At 50.9% G+C, this 19,458-nt stretch overlaps 2 protein-coding genes across 4 annotated transcripts; both read right to left on the bottom strand.

Annotated features, from left to right (window-relative positions):
- Window positions 1–807: 807 nt before the first annotated feature.
- On the bottom strand, window positions 808–9,263 carry CCNL2 (cyclin L2). 3 transcript variants are annotated; one of them, XM_032395592.1, is made up of 11 exons: window positions 8,952–9,263; window positions 8,571–8,645; window positions 8,213–8,322; window positions 7,248–7,368; window positions 6,233–6,297; window positions 3,682–3,781; window positions 3,371–3,475; window positions 3,143–3,284; window positions 2,190–2,301; window positions 2,013–2,105; window positions 808–1,835 (listed from the first exon to the last, which is right to left on the bottom strand). In XM_032395592.1, exons 1-11 carry the CDS (start codon window positions 9,246–9,248, stop codon window positions 1,481–1,483), a joined length of 1,575 nt encoding a protein of 524 aa, XP_032251483.1. In that variant the 5' UTR covers window positions 9,249–9,263; the 3' UTR covers window positions 808–1,480. The 3 variants fall into 3 exon arrangements, 2 of the variants coding, with proteins under 2 accessions (XP_032251483.1, XP_032251493.1); XM_032395602.1 differs by having other exon boundaries at window positions 2,190–2,298; XR_004298273.1 differs by lacking the exon at window positions 808–1,835 and having other exon boundaries at window positions 2,058–2,105; window positions 2,190–2,298; window positions 3,143–3,475; window positions 3,682–5,652.
- Window positions 9,264–12,145: 2,882 nt separating this feature from the next.
- MRPL20 (mitochondrial ribosomal protein L20) lies at window positions 12,146–16,515 on the bottom strand. Its single transcript, XM_032395578.1, has 4 exons — window positions 16,387–16,515; window positions 16,184–16,294; window positions 13,964–14,041; window positions 12,146–12,555 (listed from the first exon to the last, which is right to left on the bottom strand). The coding sequence occupies exons 1-4, from the start codon at window positions 16,471–16,473 to the stop codon at window positions 12,382–12,384; spliced, it is 450 nt and encodes a 149-aa protein (XP_032251469.1). The 5' UTR covers window positions 16,474–16,515; the 3' UTR covers window positions 12,146–12,381.
- Between the last annotated feature and the right edge of the window lie 2,943 nt (window positions 16,516–19,458).

Here is a 19,458-nt window from a genome sequence, read left to right as displayed (position 1 = left end):
CTCGGCCCCTCCCGGACGGCGGCGAGAAAACTACATTTCCCACAATCCTAAGGGATGCCCTCGACCACATCACGTCCCGACCAACCAGTGGCTAGTCGTCCAAGGCGGGCGGAAGTGGCGTTAGCCCAGCGGCGGAAGTAGAGTTCTCGGGGCGACGGAAGCGGCCGGAGCCACTGCGTCCACGGGGGCTGGGCAGGAGTCCCGCAGGAGGCGCGGGTGGTGCGTGAACGCGGCGCGTTTGAAAGCCGACGAGCTCCCCTCCTGTGCCTGTGTGTGCGCGGAACTCCCGGAAACCACCAGCACCTCGGTCTGGCTGAGTCGGCAAGGACAGTGGACCCTCTGCCCCGCGGCCTTCCAGGAGTTGCCGCTCGCTCGGCTTCCCAAGTAGCAGGGTCTCTGAGGTGCCCGCGAGCCCCCTGGGCCCCAGGTGCTGGCCCCGCCGCGCTCACAGCCCCTGGGCTGCGCCGACCCAGCACCCACTCCCAGGGGCGCCCAGCCCCCAGGGCCGGCGCTCCCGCTGCCCTCCCGCTCGCCGCCAGCCCGCCCGACACACCCAGGCTGCCCCTGGGACCCATCTGTCCTTTCCCCGCCCGCCCTCCGCGCCCCCGCAAGAAGCGGCCTCTGGCCCAGGCTCTTCAAGGCAAGCCGGCCACGGAAGAGCAGCCGCACAGGGCTCGATACAAAAGCCGACACTGTAATGAGATGAGGGCCAGCAGTGCAGACAGACCACTAGAACGGGGACTGCAGGCCGTGCACAGGAACAAGCGAGCAGAACGACAAACTACACATTCTGGAACGTTCCAAATGTCCTGAGTAGAGAGAATTGTGTTTATTTAACCACGTAAAATGCATATATAGGAAACTTCTCTATTTGGGAGCTGGTGGCCTGCACTCAGCATCGCACAGATAAAAATATACGACTTTCAACACAGATCTAAATACCTTCACATTTTAAAAATCAGAATTCTCTACACAAGTTTTAAGCCGACAGAATTCAAGTTCTGAATTTTCATATATAGCTTTAACTTGTATTAAACACGTTTATTTACAGGGCGAATAGAGAATAAGGGGCTATTAAGGCCATTTTCTCATTGTGAAACACTGCAAAATATGTACATAAGTACAACCTAATATAGGCAAAGGTTCTAAAAGTCATTTTCTTGGTTTAACGTAATCGAGTATTGGTACGGGAGTAAAGACGGCCTGTCGTTAGCACCAAGCCACACCACCAGGACGTACACATCTGCTTCCACATCAAGCTGCCACAGGGCTGCTGCTGAGGCGGGCCCTGTGCTGACACGAGTGTGCGCCGTGCCCAGGCCGGCCTGAAGGGCACCTCGCCGGCCTCTTGAGTCCATCTCCAAACTCATCACAAGGTCCAGAGCCAACAGCCATTTCCAAAAAGAGTTGCACCGCAGGGCCAGTCATGCCACGGGTGCACACCGAGGGGCAAAGGGCAGCACTCTGGGAGCCCAGCGCCTCACCTCCGATGCCTGCTGTGCCCAGGGTGATCCCGCTCATAGCGATGGCTCGTGCGCTCGTACGACCGAGAACGCTCCCTTCGCTGATCTCTATAGTAATGACTTTTTTTCTTATATTTCCCGGAACTATCTGCCCGCTCCCGTGAGCGGCTTCGAGACCGAGAGGAGCTCCGACTCCGGGACTTGTGTGGCTTCTGGGTGGGGTACTTGCAGTCCTTAGACTTCCGGTAGCTCCTCACCTTGGAGCTTTTGTAGGGAACACCTCTGTGCACCTGTCTCGGAGGGGAGTCACTCCTGCTCCGTGAACGGCTCTGCGACTTGGACCCGCCAGACGTGGAGCCGCTGTCACTTTTTCTGTGAGGAAGGACAGCACCACCAAACAGGTGACCACTCACCCAACCACCTGAGGGTCAGGAGTGACTTTCCTGTGAGGGGCAGCCACATCACCGATAGCCACCCTGGGGAAAATATCCCTTGCCAGGTGCAGCCCCGCCCCCCCCCGGCCCCCCATGAGCCCTGAGCAGCACATACCTCCTCTTAGGAGAAGCAGATCGTGATGGGGACCTTGAGTAGCTCTGCTCACGACTCCCACTCCTACTTCGACTCCCTCGCCCCTTTGGCAAGCTGAGAACAAATGGTGGGAGCAGTTACAGGCTTCAAGTCTCTCCAGCCAACCCCAAAGGCCAGCTGGGGCGCTTGGGTACTCACCCATTCACCGGGCTGTCAGCCTTAACTTTCTTCACGCCCTCCATTTTCCTCTTGGCGTTCTTTACAGAGAGCGGGGAAGGCTTGTTTCCTTTACCTTCTTTAGGGGATTCTGCTAGAATCAAATACAAGAAGTTAAAACCTCACCACCAGGAGAACTGTTCTGAGAGAAAACACATTAGCAGAGCAAGGCAATACCACTTCTATGGGATTTACGGAGACTCCCTGTTCCCGGCCTGGGACTCAGAACCTAAACATGCACCCGAAAGACACAGAAAAGCCACCTGTCTCACTTGCCTTCCCTCAGGGACTGGGGATGTGCATCATGCTTAATTCTAACATGACCCAAAAAACACAATCTACTACCCCAGATTTATAAAATTTTCATCAGAAGACAAGCTAATTAGATGAGCTGGGTTAAAAAAAAAAAAAAAAAAAAAAGGCATTTTGAAAAGCTTGTCCACGTCCCTCACTAATGAAAATATAAAAACAAGGGGTGCCTAGCTGGCTCAGTTGGTGGAGTATGCAATTCTTGATCTCAGGGTTTTAAGTTTGAGCTCCACACTGGGTGTAGAGACTACTTAAAATACTGGGGCACCTGGGTGGTTCAGTCGGTTAAGTGTCTGCCTGCAGCTAGGGTCATGATCTCGGGGATCCTGGTATCAAGCCCCATGTTGGGCTCCCTGCTCAGCGGGGAATCTGCTTCTCTCTCTCCCTCCGCCCCTCCTCCCCACCCCACTCGTGCACACTCGCGCGCATACTCTCTCTCAAATGAATAAATAAAATCTTAGGGAAAGAAAAAAACTATGAAAACTCCTTTAGGAGTGACCTTCTCACTTCAAAAATCAACAAATGTCCGCTGGGGACCCTGGTGCCTGCAGAGAGCTCAGGCCAGCAGCAGACACAGTTCCAAGAGAAATCTGGAGAAAAGGAGGGCCACACACCCTCACACTCACCCAGCTTGGGGGCAGGTGAGAACCCTGAAGTGCTGTCCAGAACCTGGGTGCCAGCAGGCAGCAGGCCCTTAGCTTGTGCCTTGGCCTCTTCAATGGCGTGCCTTCTCTTCTCGACTTCACTTTCAAGGTGTGTAAGATCAACCTATGGGAGTCAGAATCCAAAGAAATTCAAGACCAGATGCTTCTAGTTAAACACAAATGCATATATTACATGAAAAAACATAGAACCTTTTTCCGAGTATAAAGCTGAAGGATTTTTAAGCAGATTTCCTGAATTTCGTCTTCAGTTGCTCCAAACAAAAGAAACCAATGGGGACGATTGGGCAAAGGGATCTGTAAACACAAATGCCATCACTGTTAATACTTTCTTTTTTGGCCAAGAAGATTCTTAGGGCAATAAAAAACAAGCCTTGCTGGTCACCAAGAGACAGGCTTTTTATTGGCATCGATAAGCATAATCTGAAGAACGCTACACAGAAGTTTACTGGAGGCTGGACAAAGAATCAGACCAGGATCCCCTGTGGTGGCGCAACACTGACCTCCAGTGTCCGGGCAGCAAGATAAATGCAGGCACAGGCGATGCTCTCAGGCTGGAACCTCACGAAGACATCTGTGCGAAGGCTGTCATTCATGTAATTCCTGAAAACCAAATGCAGGAAAGACTGCAACGCTCCGGGCACCCCCAGGATACCCGTGTGCATCATCTAGATACGATCACTACTCTACGCAGTCTACTCCTAGGCTTAGAGCTACACAGTCCTGTGAGGCTCAGGATTCCTGGAGAGACATTCTAGCTGCTTTTTGTGAGTACAGGGATATTACTGGAAAAAAAAATCTAAAAAGCTGGCTGAATGTCAGACAACACATGTTGCTATGAAAGAGAACCGACTTTAACTTTACTTTTCCCTCAACTTCTGGCTGTTCTCGTGCAAAGCACAATGCCTCAGAGAGAAAATGTCTACTGTAGTGGTTGAAATGTACTTGATGAAAGAAATCTAAATGCTCAAAATCCATAGTGCAGAGAAACATGCAAACTCAAATGAATGGGCTGAGCAGGCAGCCTGCGAGGGCTCTTCTGAGACAAGCCGTCCTCTTGCATCCCTTTTCCTCGAAGAGGTGCTCAGGGCCTGGCCCTTCTCCTTCCATGAGGGAGTCCACTTGGAAAGGGAAAACACCCCTGGGCGCATGGGAACATCATGCAGAGGAAGACTCAATGCCCAAAGGGAAGTCCTCTTCTCAGGCATATCAAAGAACCGTTTCCAAATTGTCCCATCTCAATAACGAGTCTTAAAATGAACATTCATAAAATCAGACAAAAGCAACAAAACACTACAAATTTCATCATAATCAATACATTTAAAAAACATTATTGTACTTTAAAAAATATAAAAATACAAAACATTTGCATTTTTAAAAGTTTAAGGGTTTTAAAATTGGCTACATTTTCAACATTTTCTTTTAGATATTATTTGTCTAGGATTTAATAGACCAAAATCAGGATCTCATATTCACATATCTCATCAATATTGCAAAAACAGATTCCATGAGAAAACAGTCGAATAAATGATACATTTGCTGCTCCTAACATACCCCACTATGGCAACCCTTGAGAGTCAGGCCACACACAGGGTAGCCGCATCCTGCTGTGTGATTTCACTGATACACCCCCACCCCAACCCTCGTAACTTTGCCTGAAACCCTGGAGAAGGTGACACACAAACCCACTCAGATTTCTCAGTGATCTATTCAACATATGCCAACTAGTGGCACCTGGCTCTGGAAGCTCTTGCTCCAGGCATCAAGAGATAATCAAGGAAAAGACCTACATGATGGCCCCAAGGCCATGGGTCTCAGAGCATTGCAAGCGAACAGTTCAAACACGTCATAAACATAAACATCAGTAACTTTTTTCGTTCTAATAAATTTTCAGTACTCAAATAGTGATACCATTAATCTATTAACTTTTAAATCCTAAAAACAAAACAAATGAAGTCCTTGAAATGTATATTTAAACTTATTGCTTATCTAAGTTACAATATAAAAAGTGTCCATGAAATAATTTAAAGATGCACACCTTTTACTAAAACGTGTCAACACTTAGCTGCTAAAAAGAGCAACTTTAGGACTTCTAGGAATACTGGCACAATCCCGTACTGAAGTGTGAATCCCCATCAGCCAATTCGTACAGCTTTCCACAGAAATGTTTTTAGGAGACAGGTACTGCATCTTTATTGCACACGTACAGCAGTTTTAAAGGGACAAGATTCAAGTCAAGACAGTGAACTCTCATCAATACAATTACCAAGCACGACAGGGTTAACAAGCAGCGCCACCGTCAGAGAACCACAGCAGCAGTCGGCCAGCACTATACTACCGTGCGCATACCACCATCTAGAGCCGGCCTTCGGTGGAGAGCCTGCACTGGATTGGCTGAGGACGGCCGCTGTCCCTGCACCAAAGCGCTTGGACAGTAGAGGAGAAGTCTTAGTCACTTACCCTCAGAGGCTACCCTTTGATTGAAAGAGTACAGAAAAGAAAAGTCAAAATAGGTTCTCTATTAGATAGGGCATAGCACCAGACAATTCAGGCAGCAAAAATATGACCCTTACAGACTTAACTCCGTGGAAAAAAATTCACAAAGCACCCAGCACTATTACTTCAGGTTTCATTTCTAACATATGCATTGTTAAAATCAGTCCCAGAGAAAGTTTATCCTAACCCTCCTTTTCCCACAGGATCCTCTCTAGTAAGAGGCAGTTAGAAGCAACTTCCAAGGAGACATAAAACCACTACATCAACGCTGGCACCTGTGGGAAAGATCCCAATGTGCCAAGTCACCAGCCCTCAAAGGGAAGCCCAGTGAATGCTCTCCTGGAAGGCCGGGGGAGGGTGTGGGCCACCTTACTGTTACACTAGTGCCTGATATTTTGGGAGGCTGGTTAGAATCTACACAGCAGGAACACTGGGCACTGAGACAACTCCAGCCCACAACCAAGTCATGGGACTGACTACCCACTGCCCAAGTGCCTCAAATCAACATATTCCTGCACTGCCCTTGCTGGTCTCATAAAACAAGGAAGGTCAACTCACCATGAGGTCTGGACCAGGTGCTGGTTACGCTCACACTCTAACACCTGAAGGTACATAACGATTATCTGGAAGATACAGGTCAGCCAGTTATTACCAAGAACCCCGAGAACCCAAAATTCAGATCTTGAGAGCATCCATGCAGTAAATATGAGCCTCATGCTAGATCCCAGGGGTGGCTCCTGGTCATATGCCCGGTGCACAGCTCAGCTGGAGGGGAGCTTTTGCTGAGAGGCCCCGCTACCTGCTTTCGAACCCAGGCTGCACCCACAGCAAAGGCAGCTGCATTTTTCATGGCCATCACAAGGCTGATTCTCATTCTCATCTTCGACATAGTTTCCACCAGTGAGATCAGCTTGTCCTAAACATCTCTGTACCCTCGTCACCACTTTACACAAAACATGGTGTGAAAATACTTTCAGCAAAAAAGAAAAAGTCTAAAATCTATGGTAACTTATCAAGAATTTGAATTAATACCAGAAAGTCAAACAAACAAGAGAGAAAAAATATGAAGAAACCCACCAATAAAAAGGGAATAAAGGAAAGGTGCAAATTGCAATCTTTTTTTTTTTTTTTTCAAGTTTATGCGTCACATAAAAGGTTCCCGTGGTACTGTATGGCAGCCGTGCTCAACTGTCATGCGCTGCAAAGCTGCTTTAGTTCATTTCCAAATAAAGGGTTCAGAATCCTTCCAATTCCCCACTAGAGAAAATAAAGCTATCACTAAAGCAACTTTACAAAATAAGCTGTTGAGAAAAAAAAACATAAACTAACAGATTCCATTTTTACAAATTCACTATTTTTTTTGAAAGCCCAAACTTAAAAAATAACCATTCCAAAACTCCTGAAAACATAAAATTAACAGGTAGTATAAAGACAACTAACAAACTACTTTCAGACTTTAGATATAAACTGGAAAAACAAGTCAGGAACACATTTACTCTTCTTCAGAGTTTTCAATCTTGGTGAGAACGGAGCAGTCAGGTGGGCTCCCGTGGCAGCTGGGCCCCATACCCACCTTGTGAGGGTGCTTCACGTGGACACAGAAACCCAGCTCTTTGAGAACTCGTCTTTCTGCCTTTATAATCTGATTCTTTAAGTTAACGTAATCTTGATCCAACAGCAGAGGCACAGGTTTCCTACACAGACAAAGCACACGTCCACATAAGGGTCAAATAAAACAACGTCTTTCAAATCCCAGTTACCTCCAAGTGGTGAAAATCCACTGTAAACACCACAATATAGATGTAGCCTTTAACAAAACCAGAGAATCTTCCTCAAACCCCAGTGCTAACCTGCTTATCCCTTCTCAACAATATTCTCTTTTCCTTCCAAACAGTTCTCTGATGCAAAACGAACACAGGGCGGAAGGTTTCAAAATCTCATCACACAAGTACTAACCGCACATTACCCGGCTCAAGACAAAAGTGCATGTGTTATGGATGAATGGAAAACCAAAGAACCAACGGCAGTAGAACATGTAAACAGCCTGAGGCTCTATTTTCCAAAGGACCGTCCACCTGAGGAGCATAAAGTCTGGGTTGTCTAGGCAGTGGTTCTCAACCAGGGACAATTTTGCTATCCCAGGGCCAGGTCTGGGGACGTTTTTGGCTGTCACAACTGAGAGATGAACCGTTAGCACCTAGTTTGTAGAGGCCAGGGATACTGCTCAATATCCTACAATGCACAAGACAGTCCTCACAACAAAGAATCATCCAGCCCAAAATGTCAACAGTGCGAAGACTGCGAACCCAGCTCTAGGACATTCAGTGACAGGCATGGGCGAACAGGGAGACCAATGCCGACAAAGCCATAGCCACAGCTCCCTGCCCTTTTTACTGTGGCTCCTTCACTCATTACACAGCATCTGCTGGGTACCTCCTGGGCAGCAGGCCCTCTCCTGGACACAGCTTAACACCTCACACCCTGAGTTTTGTTTCAGAAACGTCTGTGGAACTTAACCATAAAAACAAGGAGACTCACTTTTTCTCTCTCAGGTGCCGAAGGCGATGAAACACATTGATGACATCCCGGATCCGTCTTGGAGCCTCCTCTATTTTGGAAGCCAGGTGAACACAAGCCATTGACACATGCTGAAATGCAAGCATTGCAACACACACGTGTGTTCCTTCCACTCATCACGGTCTCCAACGGCTCAAGAGGAGAGATGAAGAGCAAAGAGCAGGGGCACCCAAGGAAAAAGCCACCGCGGGGAAACCACTCTACGTCCAGGGGGCTAGGATCCCAATCCCTCAGGTACAGCACTCCAAGCCCCAAAACAACAAACCCGGGGTTCCCCTCCACGTATTTCTGCGGGAAGGAAATACCAGAAAACCCTTACCTCCATGGAATGCTTCACAAAAGACTTGGTGTAGAAAAACCGCTGGAACAGCACCTGCCCGGTAGCCATAGCCACCTGGAGAAGAGAAACGTTCCCATCACTTCTAAAAGCACAATTCGCAGTTAAGTCTCTTGTTTCGTGCAACTGACACAGACCCAGACACTAAAACGTTCTGCAAGCCCACAAAGGCTCTTCGCGTCCCGCCGCCTCGTCCCCCTCATCGCCCCCGAAGGACAGCAGCGGTGAAACGCGGGGCCGGGGTCGGCGCTGGACCCGGCCCCACCGCCGGACCCGGCCCCACCGCCAACAAAGGGCCCGGCCGCGTCCCCCGGCGCCGGCGCGGCGGTTACCTCGGCCCGAGGCTCGCGGCCGCGCCCTCACCTGCGGCAGGCGGAGCAGGATGCCGGCCGCCTGGATGAGCTCGCAGCCCACCACGCGGAGGTCGGTCTCCGTATCGGTGTCGAGGCCGCTTGACATGGACGGCGTGAAGCGCAGCTTGTCGTCAGGCAGGAGGCAGTTCTCCAAAGTGATGAGCACCCCGGAGTACAGCCGGTCCCCGATCAACATCCCCTGTGACCCGGGGGCTGCGCTCCCCGAGCCCGGGGCACAGGCCGCTGCGGCGGGAGCCGCCGGCCCCGGAGCGCTGGCCGCGACCGTCGCCGCCGCCGCCGCCGCCATTTTGTGCCGCCGACTCCCCTTCGGGCTCCTTCCCGGCAGGGCGGCTCCTCGCGACGCACTACGTCCGCGACCGCCCCGCCCCTCCACGTGTCATTGGTTCGGTCTGCGGGCGACCCGGCGCCGCCTTGCCGCGATTGGCTGGGCGGCCTACCCGTCAGCGTTGCGGCCGACGTCGACGCCGCAGCCCAGCGCGGGCGGGGGCGGGCTCGTTACCCAGAGAGCCCCGCGGCGCCCGGGTGAGCCCGAGGGCCACAGCCCGACCCGGAAGCACTACCCCGGGGGCCGGCCCGGGCGCCCTTAAACTCCGACTTCCCCGGCGCGGCCGTACTTTCAGCACAGAGACCCGGCAGCTCGTGGAGCTCCCACCCCGCAACCTCGGCCTGCCCTGAGGGGGTCCGCGAGGGCGCGTGCGGGCGCACGGGTGCCGGCGGGGGTCGTAGGCCTCCCCGGGGGGCCGCGAGCGCGAAAGGATTGGCGCGCGCCGGTGAGTTGTCCCCAGCCCACGCCCGCAGCAACGGGATGCGGATTGCCTGCGTCCGTACGGGGCGGCTGGCGTGGTCATTCCTCTCCGGTCCTCACTGAGCCCGGGCTTCGGGGGGCAGATATTAACACGGGGTTCCTGAAGTTCTTGCCTCCAGAACGGAGTCCGCAGGGGAGAGGAGTAACTGAATGCGAGGTTTCTGCAAAGCCTGGGGAACAGCAGGAGTTGCTCCCGGGATGGAGGGGAAGGGAGCTTGGACTTGGTCCTGCAGTGGGAGCCTTCGGAGGAAGCCCTCTGGATTCCTCAGCAGTCCCTCCAGGCGGCCTCAGGGGTGTGCTCGCGGAACCTGACGGCAGTGCTGCCGGAGTCCGAGCTGCGGTACTCGCTCTCTGTTGCTGTACGGTTAACCCAAACTTTCAGCACGACTAGTGCAAGAACCCACGTGAGGGTGGTGGGAAAGCCTGGGTGGGGTATGCTGGGGAGGAGATTACAGGGTAGAAGCCTGGGTGGGACAGGTCAGACACCTGGAGATACTAGCGACTGCACCCAACTCAACTGCCCAAACCGAGAGGCCACCACTGCTTTCTCCTGGTGAACCTTACCCTGCAGCTCGTATAGTGCCAGCCAAGACCCAGGCTCTCAGCTCCAGGATGTCCCCGCTCTGTGGACTGAGCAGCATTGTTCGGGAAAGGAGGAACTTTCTCCTCAAATAAGGAAACAGCTTATTTCTCATTGGCCCTGCCTGGGTTGTTCTACCATCCGCTAAGCAGTGGCCAGGAAAGAGGGAAAAGCTGATGGCTCTAACCAGTCAGAGCCAGGCCATGCACCCAGGCTTACCTTAAGGAAAACTTGGGTCCTGCTGCTGGAGGGGGAGTGGGTGCTGGGAGCAGCCCACAGTTGTTTACCATATCGTTGTGTTCCTTTATTGAGATGGACAAAGGAAAGGCAGCTCCCGTGTAGGAGCTCATTGTACAGAGCTCAGTTCCACACACCAAAGGAGGCTTTATGTGCTCCACCTTTGTGTGTATGCCAAACCCACTACCGATGAGTGGTGTGCTCTGAGCACTTTGTGTGCATAGCCAGGCACTAAACTAAGTACAGCCAGGGACACTGAACAAGACTGAACAAGCCCCACACCTCCAAATGGTCTGGTGGTCATCAGACAGAGTGACAAGAGCCAGGAGGAGGGGCCTGTTGGGCCAGTACTGTAATTGGAGCCAGAAGAGATGCTGGGCTGTAGTGAGGATGAAGAAAAGTGGACAGATTCAAGAGATCACCAAGTGGTAGGTGGCCAGGATTTGACTGGCTCTCCATGGGTCTGGGAGTGGGTCTTGAGTCTACAATAGGAACCCAGAATGACTTCCAGGGGACTGCTAGCAAAGGATGGAGGACCCAGCATGGGAGCATTAGGAGTGGGGGGGGGGGGAAGGTGGGCACTGCCAGATAAATGCAGACAACTGCTACTGTGGGCCTCAAGAACAGCTGAGGGCAGAGGGTGTGTGTGGAAGGGTGAAGTCAGGGCCAAGCAGAGGGAGACAGTGCAGAGAAGGAAGAGGGGAGGAAGTCCATGGTCCTTGGAAGGCAAGGACTGACTCTCTGTTGGATTGTGGTTCCGGATGGCTTTGGTAAAAGTTACCCGGGCATGATGGGGCCGACTACAGACCCAGTGGCAAGAAGCAAGAGGTAGAGACCAGAGCTGGCCAAGAGGGGAACAGACTCAAGCTGGAGGGAGCTCAGAGTACATGCGAGAGAAGCTGAGGGTAGAAGCAGCTCACCAATAGGGTAATGGAAGGGACCTGGACCTGAGCAGGGGGATGGATGCCCCTGTAAGGCAGCAGGCAGAGATGGATGGACATAAGGGAGGTGCAGAGTTAGAGCTGCTGTGAGTGAGCATGTTGGGAAATTGTTCTTGGACTTGACTCTATACTTAATGAAGTAGAGTATCTGGAGAAGGGATCCAAAACCCTTATGTTCAGGTCTCCCCACAGGTGATGTGATGGTCACCTGTGAGCATTCAGGTGAGACTGGAACCAGGAGAGCCACCCAGCTTGCTGCTCTTACTGGCCTGGGGAGTGAGGTAGAAAGCAGAGAAACTGGAAGTGGGGCACTCAGAGTGGCCAAAGAGCTGAGCAATGGAGTCCCTGCTGGAAGGTGGAGACCAGGGGAGGGCTAGAAGGATAGAAGACTAAGTCAAGCATAGGCGGGGCCAGAGTGGGGTTGGGAGGCTTTGGGTTCTGGACAGGCTACCAGCACAGCCCTGAGCGGGGAGCCAAGGTCAGAGTTCACAGAGATCTGGCTCAAACTCCCCCAGCTGTAGAAGATCATGCTCAGCTGACCCCTCACCCTTGCAGTCTCTCCCCACCTCCGACAGGGCACCCAAGGCATGTGTGCTTATGCCAGAGAACACAACTCAAAACGCTGAACACCACACGAGCTTTATTTGTACAGTCTGTAAGATTTCTAGATCTGTCCCAGTGAGGGAAAGAGGAGCCTCGTAAACCTGTTACTAAAATGCAAATTAATAATTGTTGAACACACAGTGTTGACAAATAATTTTTAGCCCCTATTTTAACTACTGTGATTATCAGGGGAAAAAAAAAACCTTTTCCTAAGACACTCAGCTGCAAAGGGCAGGCAGTGTTGGAATCCCCCTCAGTGATCCTGCACCACTCTGGAAAATACGCCTTCGGGCTCTTTCCCATCCCCCAGGGCAGCAGCAAATCCTTCCTGTCGCCTCCTTTTGGCTAAAGCAGCCAAAGATTTAAAAGTCTTTGGTTCATAGATGGCTAGATCCGCAAGTACTTTCCTGTTGAGCTCCACCTGGCACTGGGAAGAAAATCAGAGCCCGTGTCAGAATCAGAAATATGTTTCAGTGAAAAGCGGCAAGACTGAATGCAGCCGAGAACCCTATGGTTTGAGTTGGCGGGAAGCATCTCCTCTGCTGAGCACACTCTGCATGGCTCCAGGGCAGTCTCTGCCCTCAGTCTCATGCCCTCACCTTTGGGGAGGTGGAAAGCGTGTGGCGAATGTATCCAAGCAGGATGCTGGAGGATAAATGTGCACAAGGGGAAGGCATCCCTGCAAGAGGTGATGTCACATGAGCAAGGATGTTTGGCATCCGGTCCTGGTGCCAGCCATGGAACTAACAACCTTGTTAGGGTCAACAATCGATCATCAATCACCCAGACAGAACTATGACTGCTGGCCTGGGGTAACCCTTTAAGTCAGCTTCGAACAGAAAATCACAATTCCCCTTCTACGAACAATGAAATGAGACACAGAAAAGTATGAGATGCAGGCAGAGGAGTAAGGAACAAAAGCAGGTGTTCTCAATTCCCACAAGGGAGCGAAACCAGATCATCTATCAAGTAAAACTGCATGTGACTTCCAAAAACTGACGAACTTGAAAAGCAAAAGAAAGGTAGGATGATCCCTGAGTGTTAACCACAACTATGCAGGGGTGGTTCCTGCTCTACTACCTGGGCCTTTTGTGTCTTGGCCAAGGTTCGCTCTTCTAAGCCTCAGGCTCATCAGTAAAATGGCAATGTCACGCATGAGGATACTTGCAAAGTACCAAAGACAGGATCTGGTACAAGCTAGAAGCACAACACCCACTCCCCTTTTTAAGAAAAAATTTAAATGCACACAAAAGCAGAGGGATTAGCATAAACACTAGATTCAACAATTAACCAAGATTTTGTGACACATGCTTAATCTCTCCTGTCCAAGACCGTCCCCGTGCTGTTTGACTACAAGTTTCAACTTCATCTGCTACCTCATCAGAAATCTTTCAGTGCAGTGGGAGGATGGGTTAGCCTGGTGATGGGTATTGAGGGCACGTTCTGCATGGAGCACTGGGTGTTATGCACAAACAATGAATCAGGGAACACTATATCTAAAACTAATGATGTAATGTATGGGGATTAACATAACAATAAAAAAATTTTAAAAAAAAAGAAATCTTTCAGTGCAAAACTTTGAAATTACACTTTAAAGTTAAAGGCAAGTTTTTGCCCCTTTTCTCTTGATGGGGAAACACAAGGGCTCATGTCCTGGTATCAGTTGCCCTATTTCCAAGGCAAAGCAATTGTGATGGGTCCCTGAACCTGCCAGAACTCCACCTTGAGAACTTGTCAGGGAGCCAACACTCCACTGCCCATTGTACTGGATGACGTCAGTTAGATCACTTTCTATAGATTTCAACATCTCAACAGGACCACATCCTCAACCATACCTTAATTAAATTGACAATGAATGCGGGGTACTTCAGGCCGTGTTCCTGGGAGGCAGCTGTAATTCGATTAATCCAGAGCTGAAATAAGAAAACATCGAGATGCTTAAGAACTAGTTGTGCATTATGTCCACACCTACCAGCAAAGGTTCTGAGTCAACTAAAAGTCAAACTAAACTCTTTTTGCACAAGTAAATAGAAAAATCAGTGATTTCTCTTCAGGCACATTGGCCTGCAGTACAGTCAGTTAACAAAACTTGATGCTCTTCATTCAAATGCCAGCTTCCTTCTAAATAAGTAGTTAAGGGGCGCCTGGGTGGCTCAGTTGTTAAGTGTCTGCCTTCAGCTCAGGTCATGATCCCAGGGTCCTGGGATCGAGCCCCGCATCTGGCTCCCTGCTCGGCGGGAAACCTGCTGCTCTCCCACTCCCCCTGCTTGTGTTCCTGCTCTCGCTCTCTCTGTCAAATAAATAAATAAAATCTTTAAAAAATAAATAAGTAGTTAAGTCACATGCTGTAAAGCATTAATTCAATACATATTTTTAGGCCCTGAGAATACAAAGGTGAGCAAAAGAGTCTGTGGCAGACACAGCTCAGTGCAGAAAGGATCCATGTGAATGAATTACAACAGCCACTGAGATCAGTGCTACCAGGTGGGGATGAAAAACTTGAGGTTGAAGCTTCACGGAGGTGGAGGTAAAATGGTCTTGAGGGAAGAGCAGGGCTGGAGGGGAGAGGAGGCATCAGGAGAACCTTCCTGGCAAGGAGTAGCAGGGTAAGTTCCAGGCACAGCAAAAGGTCTGAAAACTGTAGGGAAATCAAGGCTAGTGGTTAGATCCAGAATGATCTGTCAGAGTGATATGGAAGCTTCCGAATAGATTTGGTCTGTTAAACAAGGGGGTGGATTATAGGGCTCAGTTGGTAGAGCATGCAACTCTCAATCTCAAGGCTGTGCGTTCAAACCCCACACTGAGTGTAGAGATTACTTAAGAAAATCTTAAAAATAAGGGTTTGGATTCTTAAGCCATTCTTTACTCAATCTTAAGACAGTACTCAAGTGTATTTCTTCCTTCAGTGATTCTAAACTTTGAATATGCATGAGAATTATGTAGAGGTTTGTTGTAACATTTCTAGCCGCCCCCTGCCCAGAGTTTCTGATTGAGTAGGTGTGGTGGGGCCTGAGAATCTGCATTGCTAACAAGTTCTTAGGTGAGGCCGAAGCTGTACAGGGACTCCACCCCACCTTGAGATACTCTGCTCCCATTAGCAGCAAACACGTGTGTGCTACCAGACACTGCTCACGAGTCTTCCCATACACATGTGGACTGACCTGATCCCTGCAGGGTCATAGGAAGCAGCACCACCTCTAGCATGCTGAGTAAATGAAACGCATAAAGAACAGAGCTGGGATGCAGAGGTCACTCCTGCACACGAGACCGTCGTGCACAGGGATAGTTTGTCATGCTGTGACCCTGACCGACAGTTAATGAAGCACTTCTGACTTTAAAGGGTCAGAATTCTCCTCTCTTCCTTATTCGTTCAGCCAATATTTACAAAGTGTTACCGATGTAGGCCGGAGGTTACAGCCTTCAACAGAGCGGAGAGATCCCTCCTAAAACTTACACTGGGGGCGGGGAGCAATAACCAACCAACCAAGTCAAATACGTGGTACACTGGTCGCTAAGTGCACGAGAAGGGAGATCCACTGCAGGACAGTGAGGCGTGACCGGAGAACGCAGAAGAAACCGCAAGCGCTAGAAGCGAGAGGAAGCAGGCTTGGCTTCTTCCACGTGCAGATCGAAGCCAAGAGCGGCCATGCAGCCGGTGGGCGAGGGGGTGGCCAGAGACAAGGTAACCGAGTCGGGCTGAGGTCGGCCCTCGTTAAGGGTGTGAAGGGACGCCACCAAGGGCTTCAAGCAGAAGAGGGGTGCGCAGCAGAGAGCAGAGCGGTGGAAGCAGGGGGACTGGCGAGGCGGCTTTCACACCGGCCCAGGAGAGATCCTGGACATCCCAGACTCCGTCTTGGAGCAGGCGGACTCTGCCGGGGCTTCGCATGTGACGTGTGAGAGAGAGAGTCAAGAGAACCGAGGGTGGTACTGAGAAGGGAGAAGCCATCCCCTGAGCTGGGCGGAGAGGGTCAGGACCGAGCGGCCCCCCTGGGGCCCAGGGGAAGGGGCGGGGTGGAGGGGCCGGCCGAGCCCAGCCTCCCCGGGTCCGCGCTTACTGTCCTCATGTTCCTCTTCTTCAGCCTTCGCGCTTTCGTGCATTTCACAAACGCTCTGGTCACAGCTCTCACCGCCAGCTTGTAGCACCGATTCTTCCTTCCCCGGAAGTGCTGGGTCAAGAAACGGGAGGGGAGGGTTGTCAGCGCGGCCCGCAGGCTCCACGGCCCGCCTGCGCGCTCCGCGCCGGGAGGAGACGACTCACCCGCGCATGCTGCAGCACCTCCTGGACCCGCCAGTAGCGGTCAGTGAGGCGGCTCCGCAGCCAGAGCTGCGCGGTGAGGAAGACCATGGCGCCCGCCGGCCGGCTTCTCCGCTCCGCCGCGCACGCGCCGCGCCGCACGCCCTGCAGCGGAAGCGGTGGCGGCGCCCGAGCGCTTCCGGGTCAGCGGCCCGGCGGGACTTCCGGGGCGAAGGGAGTCTTGTGGCGCGGTTCCTTGCGCGGCTGGTCCGAGGCGGTGGGGCTCGGGCGGGCTGCTGCGGAGCGCCGTTTCCGGCGGCTGGCTGCACCTGCGGCGGTGGGGCTCGCAGTCTGGAGAGTGTAGCGGGTCAGGCGCGGTAGGTACGGTGGAGGAAGTAAACACTAGCGGTTCCGTTCGTCCGAGATGCCCGGGGTACGCCGGTCCGCAGAGGGCAGCCGGCGGGGAGGGCTGCCAGTGGGCACGGGTGTGATGGAGGTTCTGCAACAGGATACTGCTGAGGGCTGCCCAACGTTGTGAAGATGCTAAACACCATCGAATTGTACGCTTTAAAATGGTCAAAACGGGTACTCGCTTCGGCAGCAGTTATACAAAATGGAAATGATCGAATGGTAAATTTTATGTTTTACCACCTTATCGCTATATTACCATGATAACGAAGTGGGGGGCAGAATGGGAGAGTGCACTTTCTTTGTAACTTTTTAAACGACAGAAAAGTTGCGAGGCTACTTCATGGAACTCCCCAATGCGCTTTACCCAATAGCACCAATTGTTTACTTTTTTTTTTTTTTTTTTACATTTTTTAAAAAGATTTTATGTCTGTATTTGACAGAGCACAAGCTGGGGGGGCTGCAGGCAGAGGGAGAAGCAGGCTCCCCACCAAGCAGGGAGCCCGATGTGGGACTCCATCCTAGGACCCTGAGATCATGACCTGAGCTGAAGGCAGATGCTTAACCGACTGAGCCACCCAGGTGCCCTTTACATTTTTAAAATTAATCTTCCTGTAAATGTTTATAAACTCAATAGTAGGGTTTTGGGTGTTTTTGTTTTTGTTTTCTGGACTATCTGCAAGGAGGTTGCAGATATTTAAATACTTAACTATATATTTCCTAAGAACAAGGACATGCTCATGCAAACCATAGTTAAACTATCAAAATTGGGAAGCTTAACATTAATGCTGTTATCTAACCTACAGTCTATATTCCAACTTTGTTAAATGTTCTTCCTTTTTTTTTTTTTTTTTTTTAATGGGCTCCACACAGGGGCCACACGCTCAGGTCACCTGGGTGGCACAGTCAGTTAAGTGTCCAACTCTTGGTTTGGGCTCAGGTCCCGAACTTGGTGTTGTGAGATCCAGCCTTCTGTGGGGCTCCGCGCTCAGTGTGCAGTCCGCTTGAGGAGTCTCTCTCCCTCTCCCTGTGCTCCTCCGCTATGGGCTCTCTCTCTCTCTAAAATAAGTAAATAGGGGCGCCTGGGTGGCTCAGTCGGTTAAGCTCAGATCATGATCTTTGGGTCCTGAGATTGAGCCCGTGTTGGGCTCCCTGCTCAGCAGGGAATCTGCTTATCCCTTTCCTTCTGCCCCTTCCCCCCCACCCCGCTCATGCTCTCTCTCAATCTCACTCACTGTTTCCCAATAAATAAAATCTAAAAGATAAATAAATAATAAAATATAAATAAAAGAATCACACACTCCACGGATTGAGCTAGCCAGGCACCCCTGTTGAATGTATTTTATTGCTCTTTTCCCTGTCCAGGATCATGCACTGCATTTAGTTCTGTCTAATTTTTAGTTTAATCCTCAACTTTTCTTTATCTTTCTTGACTCTGGATTTCTTGAAGAGTACAGGTTGTTTTGTAGGATGTCTGAATTTGAGTTTGTCTGATGTTTCCTCATTATTGGAATCAGGTTATACATTTTCGGCAGAATACTACAGAAATTATATCGTGTCTTTGTCAGTTCATGCTGTCACGATGGCAGCTTATCCCAACATGGGTGCTGTCAGCTTTGACCACTTGGTTAAGGTTTTCTTTACCAGGTTTCTCCACCGTTTTTATGCTTGTAAGTAATACGTAGCTTGTAAAGAAATACCTTGTAACTCATTACAGGGGTTCCTGTAAGTAGACCCTGAGATAGAGGTAGGAGTACAGAGGTGTCTTGTCCAGAGGGAGGAAGCAGTGATGTCCGGGTGGTTTAGTAGGTTAAGCCTCTGCCTTTGACTCTGGTTATGATCTCAGGGTCCTGGGATCGAGCTCTGTGTCAGGCTCCCTGCAGGGAGCCTGCTTCTCCCTCTCCCTCTGCCATTCCCCCTGCTTGTGCTCTCTCTCTCTCTCTGTCAAATAAATAAATAAAATCTTAAAAAAAAAAAAAGAGGGAAGAAGTGGGATCAGACAGGGAGGGCCTCAGATAGGATGCAGATCAGACAACATGTCAGCTCACCCGGTACTTCTGAGCAAAGATTGCTGTTAGAGATGCCTTGTGTTGGGCGGAAATGGGAGACCCCAGTAGCTTTGCCGTGCTCAGCCTGTGTCTGGAGCCACCAGGAGAAGCATACCGTCCGGTGAGAGATGCTGCAGTGGACTTGAACCTGAATGGCGAATGCAGTCTGGAATAGGTACCTAAGCAGCACCCCTCCATGGCCACGCACTTTGAGACAACATAAATATTCTGTTTCTCATCAAATTTGCATTCATTCATTGTTGATTTTCTAACCCCATCATTCTTCCCATACTTATTGGCATTCTACTTAAGAGCTTTCTCTTTTGGAGGGTACAATTTTAAATAGTGTTAGAGCATGCACTGAGGGTGGTGTTGAGTAAAGAAGGAAGTGACTGAGGCAGGCAGATATCTGTGGGAATAGTACGGCAGGCAGAGGAGTCAGCAAGTGCAAAGGACTAGAGGCAGGAGGATACCTGGTGTGGTCAAGAACAGCAGAAAGGCCAGTGTAGGGGCACCTGGGTGGCTCAGTCGTTAGGCGTCTGCCTTCGGCTCGGGTCATGATCTCAGGGTCCTGGGATCGGGCCCCGCATCGGGCTCCCTGCTCAGCGGGAAGCCTGCTTCTCCCTCTCCCACCCCCCCC

Source organism: Phoca vitulina, unplaced genomic scaffold (assembly GCF_004348235.1).
Source record: "Phoca vitulina isolate PV1807 unplaced genomic scaffold, GSC_HSeal_1.0 scaffold2, whole genome shotgun sequence".
NCBI lineage: Eukaryota > Metazoa > Chordata > Mammalia > Carnivora > Phocidae > Phoca > Phoca vitulina.
This window is presented reverse-complemented; position numbering and strand designations above follow the sequence as displayed.

Excerpts from the sequence above, each read along its gene's own strand:
- CCNL2 (XM_032395592.1), bottom strand. The coding sequence starts at position 9,248 with ATGGCGGCGGCGGCGGCGGCGACGGTCGCGGCCAGCGCTCCGGGGCCG. Across the intron at positions 6,298-7,247 it reads ACGTGAAGCACCCTCACAAG|ATAATCGTTATGTACCTTCA; the intron begins GTGGGTATGGGG and ends TGTATCTTCCAG. Across the intron at positions 1,836-2,012 it reads TCTGCTTCTCCTAAGAGGAG|AAAAAGTGACAGCGGCTCCA; the intron begins GTATGTGCTGCT and ends CCTTCCTCACAG.
- MRPL20 (XM_032395578.1), bottom strand. The coding sequence starts at position 16,473 with ATGGTCTTCCTCACCGCGCAGCTCTGGCTGCGGAGCCGCCTCACTGAC. Across the intron at positions 16,295-16,386 it reads AGGTGCTGCAGCATGCGCGG|CACTTCCGGGGAAGGAAGAA; the intron begins GTGAGTCGTCTC and ends TTCTTGACCCAG. Across the intron at positions 12,556-13,963 it reads TCATTGTCAATTTAATTAAG|TGCCAGGTGGAGCTCAACAG; the intron begins GTATGGTTGAGG and ends TTTTCTTCCCAG.